General features: G+C 38.4%; 1 protein-coding gene across 4 annotated transcripts in view; it reads right to left on the minus strand.

Annotated features, from left to right (window-relative positions):
- AP2A2 (adaptor related protein complex 2 subunit alpha 2) overlaps nt 1-16,102 on the minus strand; it is a 44,728-nt gene that overhangs the window by 18,363 nt on the left and 10,263 nt on the right. For all 4 annotated transcript variants that reach the window (XM_030948589.1, XM_030948587.1, XM_030948588.1 and 1 more), the window contains exons 2-6: nt 12,673-12,741; nt 4,960-5,102; nt 4,146-4,339; nt 2,279-2,408; nt 1,257-1,358 (exon numbers count right to left, since the gene is read on the minus strand). In XM_030948589.1, coding sequence (XP_030804449.1) covers nt 1,257-1,358; nt 2,279-2,408; nt 4,146-4,339; nt 4,960-5,102; nt 12,673-12,741 — 638 coding nt within the window. The remainder of the gene's footprint in view (nt 1-1,256; nt 1,359-2,278; nt 2,409-4,145; nt 4,340-4,959; nt 5,103-12,672; nt 12,742-16,102) is intronic.

A 16,102-nucleotide genomic window follows, 5' to 3' on the forward strand; every position in this document is an offset into this window, starting at 1 on the left:
TTAAAAAACTGTGTCACTAGCAATGTCTAGTTCAGTAGATTAATTAGGTGCAAGCTGTCATCCTATGAGTACACCACAGTAAATGCTACTAATGGACATCCAGTTTTGTAGATACAGAAGTCTAGACAGTCTCTTCTGAAAGCCTACTCGCTTTTGTAAAGAATGAAGACAACCATCTTGTAACATCAAAATGTTTAACCAGAAGTTAGACTTTCTCTGTTCTAGCAGTTCACAGATTCAGCGAGCAGTCTGCTGGCTGCTGACACGTGAGCCTGCAATTCAAGTACAAGATGCTATGACAGACAGACCTAAAGCAGAAGGATCAACTAACACCTTCAGTAGCATCCATACAGCAAAGCAAAAAAGAGATAGCATTCACAGAAGAAGTTTATATGCATAATGAAATGTGGCAAGGATTAGATTAGATTGCCCCTCTTAATAGATTAATTTTACCCCTTTTATTCTAGGGTAACCATGAGTTTGGCACTAGCTTTGCTCAAAATAATTGTACCTAATTCTTACTGCTCCATTACAGAACAGCCTTTCACTTCCATCAGCACTCCCTTAAGTATTAGAAAAAAAATCTTCATATTTGAAAAGAAAGCAAACAAGTAATCTGGGTATAAGACTGTGTAAAACTGGGTGTAAAACACATTTATGAACTAGCAGCCTCCCTAGTCTTGCACACCTTCCAAAAGGAGGGGGAAAACAAAATCAAACAGAACAGTGACATCAGTTTTCCAGCACAGAAATGTTAACTTACAGACATTTGTCCCCACTCCTCCCTGCTCCTGCTTAACTACCTACATCATTTACAGAGTATCAATGCTTATGATTATTAAGTTAGCAGCAGCTCAAAAGAAGGAATAGGAAGACAATTAGTCTTGTAAGAACCTTAGATAAAGTTAAAGCTACAATCTGTATTTTTGAGGGGTTTATGTGGAGTCTGTAGAATCAGTCTTTGATCCAACTATTCTTTGCTATTACAGCAACAAAGTGAAGATTAGTACTTGGAGCACAGCAGGGATTAAACCAAGAAAGTTTGGGCAAGCCAATACAGCTTTCTGTCCTGGTAAGCAATAAGCATTTAGAGGTTACCTGAAGCACCCACATGAAGTGACACTGAATCATCTTCACATTTCAAGGTACAGTAAACTAATCTGACCCTAGAAAGCTGAACAGGAACCTAACCTGCTCTAGAAAGCTGAGTAAATTAATCAACAGTGAAGTATTATCAGGGTTATCACTGGACTCACTCTGCTTAATCTAGACACTGCCAAGGAGACTGAAGTCTTAAACTCTTCTGGGTTCTTCTGTGCCAAAGTGGTGATCAGACTTGTAGCTGCAGTAACCACACCCTAGGAAAAAAAAAAAAAACCAAACACAAAAAAAAACCATGTTCAGTTTTGGATCAGTTTACGACACTGCCCATTAACACCTTTCAATTCAACTGTTTTTTAATATACAAAAAAATTGTTTATCCCCATTACAAAGCCCTACATTAAAAAAACTCTTATTTGGCTAGCAGCTAGACTAATTACACACCTGCAGAATCCAACAGAGTTTTCAACAACATGATACTGCCATGCTATTAAAATTAAGCCCGGACACAAATTGTCCTACTATACAAGAGAAGCATAAGCAGAAGAAATTCAATGCAGCAGATCATCCAGGACAGAATTCTTACAACCCAGCATGAGGAGAGGGCTTTGTATAACACAAGCACTGGATATTACTACTGCAGACTAAATCACTCATTACTGTTGAGGCACAGGTATTAATAGCCTTATTTCCATAAAGTAACTGGACTGGGGGAAAAAACAGGGTCTCCTTTCTAAAGCAAGAGGATTTTTTAAGCATCAAAGTAAGAATGACATGGACATCACCTGACAAGGAAGTCTAAGCAATGACAAATCAAGTCTTGAATCTTTAGTGCAGACCTATCCTTAAAAGGCCTAGGGCAATTAATATTACACCTATGCAATGTAACTTAGTGTAATAAGGCATAAGATTAATTAATTTACAGCCAGAGGAAAAGAAGAACTTTAACATACTATTCTCGTATCTACAGTGAAAAAGTAAACAAATCTTTATTAAAAATTAATAAATACAGCAAATAAAAAAGGGCAACTCCTTCCATTTTTTTCCCAAAGCCTGAAGACAACAGCAAGCCACTTGTTTGAAAGACTCAAGAAGAAATAAATTGTGTATTGAACAGCAGAAGTCACATCATTCTCTTTACACACTAGGCCCAAGAAGCATAATGAGGCTGATTTACCAAGTGCTGGTCATTGAGGAGATGCACCACTCGAGATGTCCAGTCTCCCATGGGAACAAGGTCAGGAGAAGTTCTGTATAAACGCAGCAAGCATAAAGCAGCACTTTGCTTCACACTATCCATTGTGTCTCTGCAAGACATACACACTGATTTAAAATACAGTGGTTAAGGCACAGCAATACCTGCAGGACAGCTTTATGCCAGATCTCACACTGACTCAGCATCCCTGCCCAGGCTGCATCTTTTCAACAGAAGGTCAGTGAAGTTTTCTTATGCTGAAGTATTTGTTCTTCTTAATTTTTCCAGTAAGTTTACTTAGTCAAGTTTTCAACTATTATAGAGGCAACAAGACATATGTAATGATTCTTTACAAAGTGGAGTGACATTTCACATCTTTTATGAGAACTGAAAGTTCATCTCATCTGATCACAAGAACAAGCTTCTTCCAGGCTGACTGAAATCAGACAGTTCAGATACTACCTTATGAATGTGACTAAAGCTGGATCTACTGATAGGTCCTGCATGTCAGATATAAATCATGAACTACTCAACAGCTTCAGCACCTACAGCTAGAATGTAAGGTGGCTGTCAACAAGCACACAACCTACAAATCTATTCAACTTGCCATCTCAGCTGCTGGCACAGAAATGGACTATTTTAAGAGTGGCAAGCAAGGAGCTATTCTAATTCAGTGAACTCCTTTTCACAAAGTTGTTGATTATTAAGCATTTTGTGTGACGCACAGACAACAGCTATAAAATGTACAGAGCACTACCAGTAAGAGTTTTAAGAGGCAAGAGAGCTACAATGAATTGGCAAATGCAACTGACCATGCTCATTCTGCCCAGGCCACTTAGACAGGACAGGCACACAAACGTGTTTCATATACATTATCTTAGAAATGCAGAAGGAACGAGACCCTGAAGAGTGATCTCATAAAACATAAACACAGCTTGAAGTTTAAACACTGACCTGAAGATGCTGTGCTCTGTTTGCAATTAGTGACCCCAAGTGATATTTTTGGAATTTTTTAAGGCTATCTTATTAAAACCCCATGACTCATCACTGCAGTATTGTCTCCACTATGCTACATGGAGAACAGCACCTGGCAATGACAGTGGCCTGACATTTAGAATACAGTTCTTACACCACATGCCACTTTTTATATTAATGTAAGACAGTTACTTGTTATAAGAAGAACCATGTATATTCTAAAACATTGCATATCCCTAGAGTTTAAATGCACTGTTTGCACTTGGACATTTTAAGTTTCAAAATAAATTAGCCCTACAATCCCAGGTCCAACTTTACATTGACTTAACTATAGTTTCAGACATTTGCCAGGTCTGTTTAGAAACTTTCACCTATACCAAATTAAGAAAGCTGGTAGTGACTGCCATTTTCACAAAGTGCTCTTAACATGGTTACTAGAGGAAGTAAGAAAACTCACAAATCATTATTATCATGTTCCTTATGAATTCAGTATATTTACATAAGAACTTCAGTTTATAACAAAATTTGTAGTATAAGCATCTATTTAAGTTCATTTATTTTTTTATCAGGAGAGGTAAGGAAAGTAAAACATATGCATTTCAGGGGTATTCAGTACCAGAGATGTATCTAAAACAAAAATAAGATCACAACAAGGCTGTAAAAGCCTGCTCAAGACACCAAAACTCTTAATTTTCACTCTAGTCTTACACTCCTACAAGCAACTCCGCACGCAGGCAAGCACCTGCAGGTATTGGAACTGTCATTATCACTGCCAAGCCCCGGGCTGTAGAGCCCAAGCTTAAGGTATTGCAATGGAACCAAGTTGCTGAAAGGTTTATGGGTGTTGTATTCAAAAGAGGCATATCACACCTACCCAGCCACAAGAATTTTGGGAATTTCTCCAGCAAATGCTTCCGCCATCTCCCGGCTGCCCACATTGGCAATGCAGTGCAGAGCAAGGCCCATGAAGGTGGGGTTGCGGCTGGCCAGGTCGTTCTTGATGGCATTGTTTATCAAGCGGATGAGCTCGCTGTTGGAGTTCACCAGCACGGAGATGAACAGATAGCCCTGTGAGTCACAACATGGAAAATCTATTTGAGCTGACTTCATTTATTGTGGCATTAACAGGAACTATTATTTCTTTGACACATACACTTCTCTCCAATTTCATATGGGCAGAACTGGGCATTTAGACAGAGTGAAGGCTAGAAAGATTAAGTGAATTAAACAAAACTGAGTAAGTTCACTGTTACCCTAATTATCTGGTTTTAAGTGTCTTCTCAGTCTATTCTGGCATATACTCAAATGATCATTTTAGATGGATGGGGACCAATCAAGATTTTGGCTTATTATTCAAATACTAATAAGTTACATGCAACTGATAAATACAGCCTTACCTAGGGAGATGGAAAGAGACATTTGGAAAATTAAAAGGTACTTACCTTTTAATGCATGACTCAAGGCAGTTTCTTAATAAGACTAATAATTTTATATAGAATGCACATTTTTTGCAACTAGTTCAAGACTCCCTGTGTACAAAAGTATTTAGATTTCAGAATCACTCCTAGAGCCAAAATAAGGCTTTAAGCCAGGGCAGGGGGAATGAAGCAAAATTCTTTATAGACTCCACAGCTGAGGCAGGATATCAGACAGACCAGTTTATCTTTTTTAGAGCTCAAGTTACTCACAATTTGTTTCTCTGTATATCTATTGGAACTGAGCAGGTTTACAGCTTCCATGTGACCAAAGTCAATGTCATGCCCCAGCAGAAAGATGAAGAGCAGTTTGCAGACATATTTTTTCTTACTGTAACCATCCAGAGCCTTGTCACCTGAAAAGCAAGGAAACAAACAATTAAGTCTATGTTGAGCTTTTACCTTGGTTACTTAGTGATAATTCCATCTACCATTATCTATATCCTAAAGGATGGTGATGAAAGGATGGTCAGGAAAAAATGCTGTCATCTAGTCCTTGAATTATCCTGCAGTGTCCTTAGAGTATGTTCCTACTAAGAGGCAGCACATCCATGCTCGCTCCATTTTGATTTTCCCGCTTCGGTTAAGAACATTCATGTCTTCCATATATGTTCTCCTCTGAAACCAATTATCAAACCTTTATCTCAGTAAAAGTGTTAATGTACTTTTCCAAGTTCACCAATTTAGAGAACTCAGTAGCAACAAAAAAAACCTCAGCAAGCTGTTTTACAAAGCTCATGTGACAATGGTCTATTCCAAAGACTGGAAGAAATACATGAAATGAGAGTATCATGAGAATTTTACAGCTTTTGTAAAATGAAAGTTTTCACAAGTGTTCCAGTTTCAGAAGAAAAATGCACTCTAAATAGGTTTGGCCATATGTTGCAGTACTGCTGATTTTAGAAGCTTGCAGAAACAACATGGAGCAGTGCAGCTTCCAGTTCATCAGGAGACCATTGCTTTTCCTGAAGGGAGGAGCTACCTATGAAAATAACACTTTCTGTGCTACATTCCCTCCTTATCTCAAATCAGGAAATAAAGGGGTATCCAGTAAATCAGGCAAGACTGACTGCTGGGTAGCAAAACTCTGATATATACTGCTGCCTAACAGACTATATAAGCTCCTTCACCTCAGCATTCTGGGCCTGCAATAACTGATCTGTCACATCAAATGTGTATTTCTTGGTGACGGGCAAGCTCAGCCAGGAACAGCACTGCATACACTAAAGCTTCAATAAGATATCCCTTACTCATTGCCCTTGCCAATAAAAGCTCTAAGCTGCCTTTTTATTTCATATTTAGCTGTCTGTTACATAAATCTGAAGTTTAAAAAGAATCTTAATAGTACAGAAGTTGCTCCTTCTTCCTTCTCATGAACTGACACAGAGGCATATTAAATTTGCCAGGCCACATGAATCTACAGCTCCCCTGGATTTCACATTACATTCACAGACTGGATAAAAACCAAGGAAACTTTACCACTACTAAACTTACAGTTAGTGAAGGAATGAAGACTACCATCTATGTGTGAAGACATGTAACAGTGAACCAACAGAAAGCATACTGGCCCACTGAAGTACACAATGCTAAAAGGTTATGTTTACAAGCTGCATTTTGGGGGTTGCTTTCTATTCTGACCCTAAAAAATTATTCTATTTAATCTTATTTCAACTGAGATCAATTTAAGCAAACACTGCTATTTCAATTCAGACAATGATACCCTTCTAATTTGGGTTTTTAGGCACCCATTGATTTTTTTAAACTGGCACAGACACTGCATCAGTTGCCATTAAAAAGCTTCACCTTAAAGCTATTTTTACATCGTGCAAATAAGGAGTCATCTTCAGGGCCATACTGCAGAAGCCAATATATGTCACATTTCACTTCAATACAGGAGGCAGCACTACTGAAGATACCCACAGCAGTGAAATTCTGCTGTACTGGATCCTGTGAGCATCCTCTGACAACAGGCAGCTCCGCAGAAAGCTGTCTAAAGACATGTTTTCTTCAAGTCACTTTTACAGTTTGCTGCCGTAAGGCTCTTTCCCTGCTGAGTCAGCAAACAAATGTAGGGAATTTTGTTCTCCTAGACATCAGAATTACTGTTAGATGAACCAGAGGAAAACATCCAGTAGGAAATATATTTTTTCCCCTTCTTTGGAAGCAATATGGCCAGAGGAAAGAGAAGATAATTCACCATGTCTGCTTATCTGCTGTGACCTCCAAACTATAGTGTAAGCAACAACGGAGTATTCTGCATAAATACTTCCTGTTGTACTATTTTCCCAATGAAATGGCACTCAAGAGCAGAACCTTCTTCCTATCCCACCATGGCAAGGAGATGCAGATCAAAGATACCTTTCCTTAGGAGAAGCAAGGAAAACAAAACCCAAAAACAAAACACAGGAAAGGCAGTGACAGCTTTAGTTTACTAGTATTTTTTCAGCTGCTTAGGAAGAGTTTCTACAAACTCTTAAGATTTGATTTTAATTGGTCATTTACATGAGATCCAGAAGGAAAAGAAATAACCAGTGAACAAACCAGTGGGTCTTTACATTACCTAGCAACAAAAACCACTCTAACTCCTGACAAGCCAGCTGTTCTAGGGGGATTGATGAAAGGAAGAGGTGATGCTCTTGCCATACTACTGTGACTCACAGAAGGGAGCACTAAATAAGCTGAATCCATTTTAGTCAGTCTAACTCTAGTGGCCAAGCTCTACAGAACTGAGGAGTTACTGTAATTATTGGATAGCATTAATATCATGAGTTGCTTCTCTGAGATTCAGATACACCAAAAGATATCAGAAAGTAGCTTTCACATCAACATCACCACAAGTGAAGACACCCCAACCAGTCTCCAAGACCAAACTCCCAGAAGGCCAAGAGGCTGAACTGCAGCTGCCTGTCAGTGTACAATCCACCAGGAATATACAAAGGTTACAAGTATTAAATCTAATCTCTTATATTCTCAAATGACTGGTGTTGACTTTGCGATACCAGAAAGGAAAGGGGAGTACAGAACACTGCAACCCAATTGCTTAATGAAGAACATAAAGGATGAAAATATGTATACTTTGAACCACATCAACTTGCACAACAAACTATTTGTCAGAGTTTAGCAATTCCTTTTTTAGGTTTAGGACCCAGCTATTTAAAACATTACATCCTTCCAAGATCCCAGTATTTTAAGAGCTCAGATTAGCAAGGTCCTTGGATCTCAGGGTATTTGAAGAATTTTTGATAGAAGCTACACCATGGAATCAAGCACAAAACATATCACCATCCTACTAACAAGCAGCTTCCTTCTCCACCATGTGGTATCAAAGAAAAATATTGTAAAATTGGTACCTGAAACACCTTTTCCAAAGACAGAAAAAATGCTACACTGACTGCTTTCAAAAGCTCCTGTTCCTTGTATACAGAAGTGAAGGCAATGTGAGAGTTCTCAGGCAGGTTTATAAACTAGGCCAAGTTAGCTTCCTACAGCTCTTCCTCAAAGTCTTATTAGTTCCCAGCAATAACAGAATATCAGGGGTTTTAAAATTTTTAATTATTTAATTATCTGAGAATTTGAAAAAAGAGAACTTCAGTCAAAGGTCTCACAGTAGTTGTCTAACTCCAGCTGTCTTTTGAAGAAGTCCGTGACTCTGATTCTTATTGAAATTTTAACTATTCCACTCGCTTCCATGTCACATTTATGGAGAGTTCTAAAGGTTCTATTTTAAACATTACTAACAAGTCTCATTGCTTAAGTATGTGCCAAAATAGTACAGCTTCCCCCAGTCCCAAGCAAACATCTGAACAAGAGCAGAAGGAAATGTCACATGTTCTGTTATCTTTATTGCAATACACAATCATTTCTTTTAACTCAGCTCATTTTCAAATGCTTTTGGGAACATTTGCAAGTGCTGCAAATCAAGTCAGCAGAAACAGGAAGGATTCACAATACATGTCAGCAGGTTTTCAGCACAGTGGGCATTTCAAAGGCTACTTGCTTTTCCTGAAAATTTTATTAGTTATTTGGCTAAGAAAGAAATTATTAACAGCTGATTAACAATGAGTACTATTAAGAAATAATTACTATTTCCAAATTTCTATGTATAACCTCCCTAGCATTTGAACCAGAAGTTTTGATTTTCCTTGCTCATACATATCTACCACACAGCCCTCTGAAAAGAAGTAAGGCAAGAAAGTATTTTAAGACCTTTTGGTTCTCAGGCAGCAGCTTCCAGCTCTAGATTGGAATATAAGTTAAAGAACAGCACCTGGTTTTCAAGCTAACTCAGTGTACTGAAAAGCCAGTGTGCTGCACTGCTACTGAGCCTGCTACCAGCAAGAGGGGTCCAGGAAAAACAGTTTAGTCCTTGAGATGTTCACTGGGGGTAGATAAGGAAGCCTGACAAGTCTAATCTCACTAGCTTTCACATGGCCTTAAAATCGTAGCTTTTGAAACCACAATAATGCCTTTTGCAAAACAGAATGGACAACACTGTTTCTTTGCTTCCTTCCTACAGGGACCTCTGTTCATGCAGTTGGCAGCAATCCAGGGATATACTGTATCAGAAGGCTATTACTAGCTTAGAGGCTAACAGGACTGAATTTGATTTTTATGAATGTAGCTATACTTTGAGACAAGATCTGTATTTCTGTAGGGGTGACAGTCCAAGCCCTCTACATCAAATGCTGAATAATTGTGCTGAACAACCCATACAAATCCATAAACTAGTATTTATTTACCATACTACTAGCATCAGAAAAAAGATCAGCCCTACAACTCATACTTGTCATATTTGAAGCCTGATTTTACTTCCAACAATTCAGTTTGTCACTGAAGACACTATGATTTCATTGTGCAATTGCCTCCACACGGATCAAAGACAGCGTGACTAAGCAGGCCCATCTTAAATATAAAGCCTGTGCTTTCACAGCCTGCCAGGAAAGCAATTTACTGAGTTCACAGTTACACAGCTTCAGTTTAAAACAGCTACTTAGAGCCTTATCTTAACCTCCTCCAAAGGGTTACTGTGTATTTTGGGATAATAGAGAAGATTTGCTCAAATATGGAAAACCAAGTCAGCAAAAGAAAAAAAAAAAGAAACAAAAAAAAAGCAACAATTAACAACTCACATTGGGGTACTTCTGCACAAGCCAAAAAGAAGATACACAAGCATGTCTGAAATCTAGCAGCCACTCTTGTAACACAAACCCTACTAAGCAATCAGAACAAAACTAAATTCTAATGCCAGAGCAGGAAAAAAAGAACAAGCCTGAATCAGGCAGAGAACAAAGTTCCTCTGACCACGGAAACAGCTTACAGATTTGTGGGTAGCTTCATTAATACACAAATTATGGTTTGAGAGAGCAAAGTGACACAACAATTTAATAAACTTTTTTCACTCCCAAAGCAGTTACTGCTCTAACACTGAGACTTCTAGTTTGGTTCAAGCATGGGAGCAAAATCAGCTTACAGTCTGAACATGTAAAACAGAAGGAATAGCATCTCGGCACACTCTACTCCTACAGCTTCTCCTTTATCACACTAGTGTAGCTTCTCTCTAGTACATTCTTCTTATCTCAGTTAATGCAGAAGCACTTAAAGCAACTGTCAAGGACACAGTGACCTCAGCAATGGAGCTTCCTCATGCTTAGACAAGAGACACAGTCACCTTAAGTACAGAGATTCTAAATTCTTGCTGAGTTTGGTGCACAAAAGCTGGATCAGAACCCAAAGCCATAGCACAAATTCCATCTGTTTCCAAGGAAAGTATTGCTTGTGCAGAGATGTGAAACCTTATCCCAACTTGTTAAATACAAGAGTACTTTCAACAACAAGTTACCCAAAGGTAAGGCAGGTATCAGGCTTGACAGCTACTTGCATGCTAAAACAAAGGTAGAAATATTGAGGCTCTGTCTGCAACAGTGTAAGAATACACCTTGCAAGTTACATGGGATGGGCATCCAGGTAATGCAACACTGTGTGCTGAAGGCCCCGAGGAAGACCAGACTCCTACACTAGTGTCATGCAAGAACTTCTCTGTCAAAACGTCTTGTTTCTTGGACCTTTCCCTGATTACAGCCATGGAGCCAGTCCAAAAGCTGCATCTTTGGCCAGGAAGGACCACTAACTCAGGGCACCGGTATTCACCACAGTTATTTAACAAGGGACTTCATCTTAAGTTCACAATTACACATTTGTCTTAATCCAAACTATTTAAAAACATTTTCAGGTCAGAGCTGCATCAAAAGAAACTAGGCTAAACTGAGTAATTGCCATTTAAACTAAGAGTAAAATGCATATGAAGGTCTCTTAATTTTTATATAACCATTCTGCAAGGAAGAACCACAAAGCATGAAGTCCATGAGGGACTCCTGCAGCAGAAAGATAACACAGCTATCAGCTCCTCACTCTCATGGCCTCAAGCAGTTACACAACAAGTTGTCTAAACACAACTTTTTACAAATTGTGACATACACGTTTTTGCTCAGGCTTCATCAAGTTACTGTCTTCAGGTAATTAAAATTTTCCACTCAAAATCCATACAGATATAGTAAGAAACCATAATGAAGATCAGCTACAAGAAGGTTTAGCCATCTTCCACTCAAGCTACTGAATGAGCATATACTGACCTTTATTCAAAACTATTTAAATAGTGCTTAAAGGATGCTACATAAGGTATGCAGGCTAAAGTTGTGACACTACTTTGCTGAAAGCACCTCTATTCTCTGAACACTGCCTGATTTATATTTCTACATAGCCAGAGATTCCTATGATAATTTCTCCCCTGATCATGAGTAAGCAGAGAAGAATTAACTGTTCATGTACTTTTACCTATTTTTCTAAGAAAAAAATGTAAACAAAGAGGCATGTGATGGCTTTTAATTTTGAAGAATTTCTTAAGTGTCTGGCATTGTGGTTAACTCTTCCCTTCTAAGCTGTTGATGACACTCAGGTTTCTAAAGGTCTACAGGTCTTTGTACACCTTTAAGAGACATACTACTTAAAATATAGCCACAGATCATACAAAGTTCAGGAACTTTGTTCAGTTATTTGTTAATGCATCGAGTATACCAAACAGATATGCTACTCTAAGCCAGGATAGCCAGTTCATTTGTGGTAAATGAATTACTACAAATCCAGCAGATTCTGAAGGCACACTTATGATCTCCACATTGCAATACCGTATCTAACCACACACACTGCCCCAGAACTATTTAAACAAAAGCTGCCACAGCCACAACTGTTATAATTCTATTTAAAAACATCCCAACAACCCCTCAGAATCTTTAAACTTTGAAATCACATACACAACTTGAATACAGCTAACAGCATGAGTTTTACCTTGTGTTGTTTAAAAGTTAATTGCTGCCTCTTGAAATTAGTTACTGCATATACTTTGTTTCATATGAATAATTTGTACTGCTGTTGCTTGTGGTCAAGATGTATAGCTTCAGCAACTACACATTTTAATTTAATTCTGCTAGAAGACAGCCTAACCCATTACTTCCATAAAAGGCTCAGGGCTGAAGAGGGAGGAAGGAAGAAAAGCTTAAACAGATGCTGTTTTACTGGAAATAATCATATCCATCCATCTTACTTCAAACTATTCACAGCCTCGCAGCTTTCTGGAAACAAACAAGCTGAGCAGTCACGTGGTTAGGAGGGAAAGTATTAGAAATAGTTTTTGACCAGTAGCTCAATTCTTTGATAGAGGAGGAAATTTGCTTCTGTTATGGCCAAGAATCACAGGGACTGTCAGAAGGTTCTAGAGTTAAGAGAACATTTCCATCAGTAATTCTAATAGACTACTCCAGCATTTTGCTTGAGTCAGCAGTTGACAAAAGATGTCCAAGCATGTAAAAGCAAAACCCCATAAAAGAAAGTCTTATGGAAATATATATAGTATAGTATGGTCAAGTCACTTACCTTTAAATTTTGACCGAATGTTTGCTAGTTCTTTATTTATCCTCTTTATTTCTGCCTCTTTACTTTTGCCTGAAATGAAAAGAACACGTATCAGGACACAATGCTTTGGACATCCCTCTGCCACCCGAAGCATCTTTTCACCCAAACAGAAACATTCATTTGTGAACATACAAACAATAGGAGGAGTTATAACTCTCCATTTCCATCACTGGAACTGAAGGCAAACAGAGGTAACTTAAGCAGCACTTTGTACAGGAATTTGAGAAGCTCCTAAGGACCTCCCTGTTTCAAGAAGCTTTGCAGACTTTAGACAGTGTCACTTGCATATAACCTGAGATGCCACTGCTACTGACTTTCACAAATGCTCCAGTTTTTCTGTTCCTGAAACTGCCCAGAGAAAAGTGAATTTTACTTCCTATGTGATTACTAAGTTGACAGTGCTTTGAAGAAGTGAGTCTCCTAAGCACAATCTTATAAACAAGCAGCTCAGGTTATTTCTCACCTTACGGACAAGCCAATTTATTATTTCTCTGTTGAACAGTCATCCAGTTCAACAGCTTTAAAAACATTCTTAACACTCTGAAGAGGAAACACAGTAAACTCACAAGGAGTCCAAAGGCTCAAGACCTCACACAGTTAGGATACAAGTTCAGACTTTCAATGTACCTCATGAAAGCCATTTGAAAACCAGAAATACTTAAAATTCACACTTTATTAGATGACTTGGCAAGCTTATGCTTCTCAGCACCATCAGTATTTCATATCAATTTTGATTTCAAGAATAGGTATTGGGATTTCTAGTACCAATTCAAGTTACATAGAGAAACAGCTGCAGTTTAAATTGTGATAATGCAAACTTATTCAAGTAATATTCGCATTGTCCAAACCGAAACAGCTTATTACTCTTTAGCATTTTAGTTTTTGGTGACTGAGATTGTACAGACATCTGGGTTCATTGTCTCCTACATGAGTAGGAGCACAGAAGGGTAAAACAGCCAGCTCGGGCATTGTGATCAGCGGCCTGTCATTCAGGGAAGCAAGTGAAGTACACTTCAGCAATGCAGATCTGGCCATTTAGTTCTGTAGTTAATTCAGACCTGTACCTATTCAAGTCTAAAACTTTTGTCCATTTTCCAAACATCAACTAGCAGCAGAAAAATGACAGCTTCCTTCCCTCTTCATCACATATATTTGCTACAAGGTTATGAGTAAAAGTCTCCTAGCCCTGATTCAAATTAGTCCAACTTTATGAGTCGTGGGGATCACATGCCCTGTGTTCACACCACACACTTCCCCACACACTGGGATCACAGCTACAGCTATGAATGTGCAAGTAGGGGATGTGACAAGGCTTGAAGTATAGAGCATGACCAGGATTCCAAAGCACCTCCAATCTCACCCCTTTCTTCAACAGGAACATCTCACAGTATTTAAATATCCCACTACATTTGCATGTCCAAAAACTGGTGTCATCCTAGGATTGTTAATCCTCCCTTTACTACTCCTTTGAGGAATTTACAGCAGGCCCTATAAAAGGTGACTAAGTAACTCAAGGAAACAAGTGCCTTAGGATAGTTTTAAGAGCAAAGTATACAGGAATCCCTTGCCAAGTACAAATGAATCTAGGTTTTGTAATTTCTTGACTTAGACTCAAAAAAATAAACTGAAGTTAGGCACTTCTGAAACCAACTCTTGCATAAGATGCAGAAACTGGGTTTGTATTAATCTGCCTCTAACAATGGCCACAACAGACACAACACAAGAGAGCAGCCACAGCACACTGTACAAACAGAAATATTAGGCCCACTATAGAAGCAACTACTTCAGTTTGCCTTGTCCTTCTAACAAATTACCTACAGACCCCACATATTCATTTCAAATGCAATTTTTCCATTCTACAGCAGTGTTTTGTAAAGGCTGCTGCTCAAAAGTCTTAAAAGTGCAGGGTGCCTTGGCAGGCACTCCACAGGGCAAAAAACAACTCACAACTTCAGAGCTCAATCATTTACAATTCCCGTTCTGAAACAAACTGTAGTTGCTATCTGTATACACCTTGATTTCCAGATAAAGCAGAAGATAATGTCCACAGTTTCAATTTGACCTAGAAATTCCAATTAACTTCTAGAATGACAAAGCTAGAGAACACAGTATAGTTCCCTCCCTTTATAAAGATGCATCTGCTGGAATCACAAAGTCTAACCAGTTTTCATTAATATATTATGCAACACATGAGTTTTGTTCTAATTTAACTTGTCAATCTAAAGAAAGTGTTACTACTTTAAAACCAGCTATTTATTGTATAAATGAGCAGCAAGTTGTACAATCTAAGACCTGAAGTGTCTTCCTTTATAGATTTTAGATTTGTCTTAATTGGATTATTTGTCCTGAGCACACAGCAGAGATACTCAAATGTTTGCTTCTAGGGCACTTGCCAGCATTAGGAGTTCATTACTACACTGAAGCAAGTCTTTGCTCTGGGGTCCCACCGCTCTGAGAACAGGGGCCACAGTAACATACCCCAAAAGGGTGCAAATGTTTATGTAAATAAACAACACTCCAATTTTGTAAGTATTTATTTCTAAAGACTTGAAAACACCTCCCTTATTTTCAGCCATAAATCTGCTTCTGATGAAAAATTAAATCTCCTAAGGCTATTAGCTTATTTTCCCCTTTAACATGGGAAGAGCACATCTCATTAAGACATAACCACAGAGTCTGGAGATTCTGTACTTCATTTACATTAACAGGGCAGAGAATATAGAGCTCAGTCTGGGACATTGCTAGCCTGAGTTTTTAAATTTAGAAACTAGGTCTTTACTCTGTATCTTTAACCTATGTTTGTAAGGGAAGTGAATTGCAATATTTACTTTGAATTATTGGCAATTGTTTCTCTAACCTCAGCAAGTGTGGTAATAATCACAATTTTAAAATGTTAAAAATAGTGTGAGGAAAGGAAAACATATCAGCTGGCTTTTCTTAACCCAAGATGAAACCAAGGCCATCTTTTACTTTTTTAAAACCACCAAAACCTCCCAAGCAAGCCTTTCAAGCAGCATTATTTACCTGCTACACTCACAGATTATGAGTTACTGCTAGGAATTGGGTTCTTTGTGTCCTAAGTAAACAACAGACCATTAAGCAAAGCCTGACTAAAATACTTCAGGAATTTGTGAAGTCAGCACCTTTTGTAGAAATAGTCTGCAGGCTCAGCAACACAAACATGGAAATCCCACCCCCATGCACAGAGCTGTAGCAGTGAGATGACAGGAACACCCAGACTCACATCATCTGAAGGTTTATCATCTCAAATTTTAAATCTCACTTAGCATATGAACAGAAGTCTTTTTCAAATAATTTCTTCAGGCTGTTCTATTTTGAAGGCAGTATATGATCTCATCCAGACTATGACCAAACATAAACAGCATAGCAA

This window comes from Camarhynchus parvulus, chromosome 5 (assembly GCF_901933205.1).
Source record: "Camarhynchus parvulus chromosome 5, STF_HiC, whole genome shotgun sequence".
In the NCBI taxonomy this organism is placed as follows: Eukaryota; Metazoa; Chordata; class Aves; order Passeriformes; family Thraupidae; genus Camarhynchus; species Camarhynchus parvulus.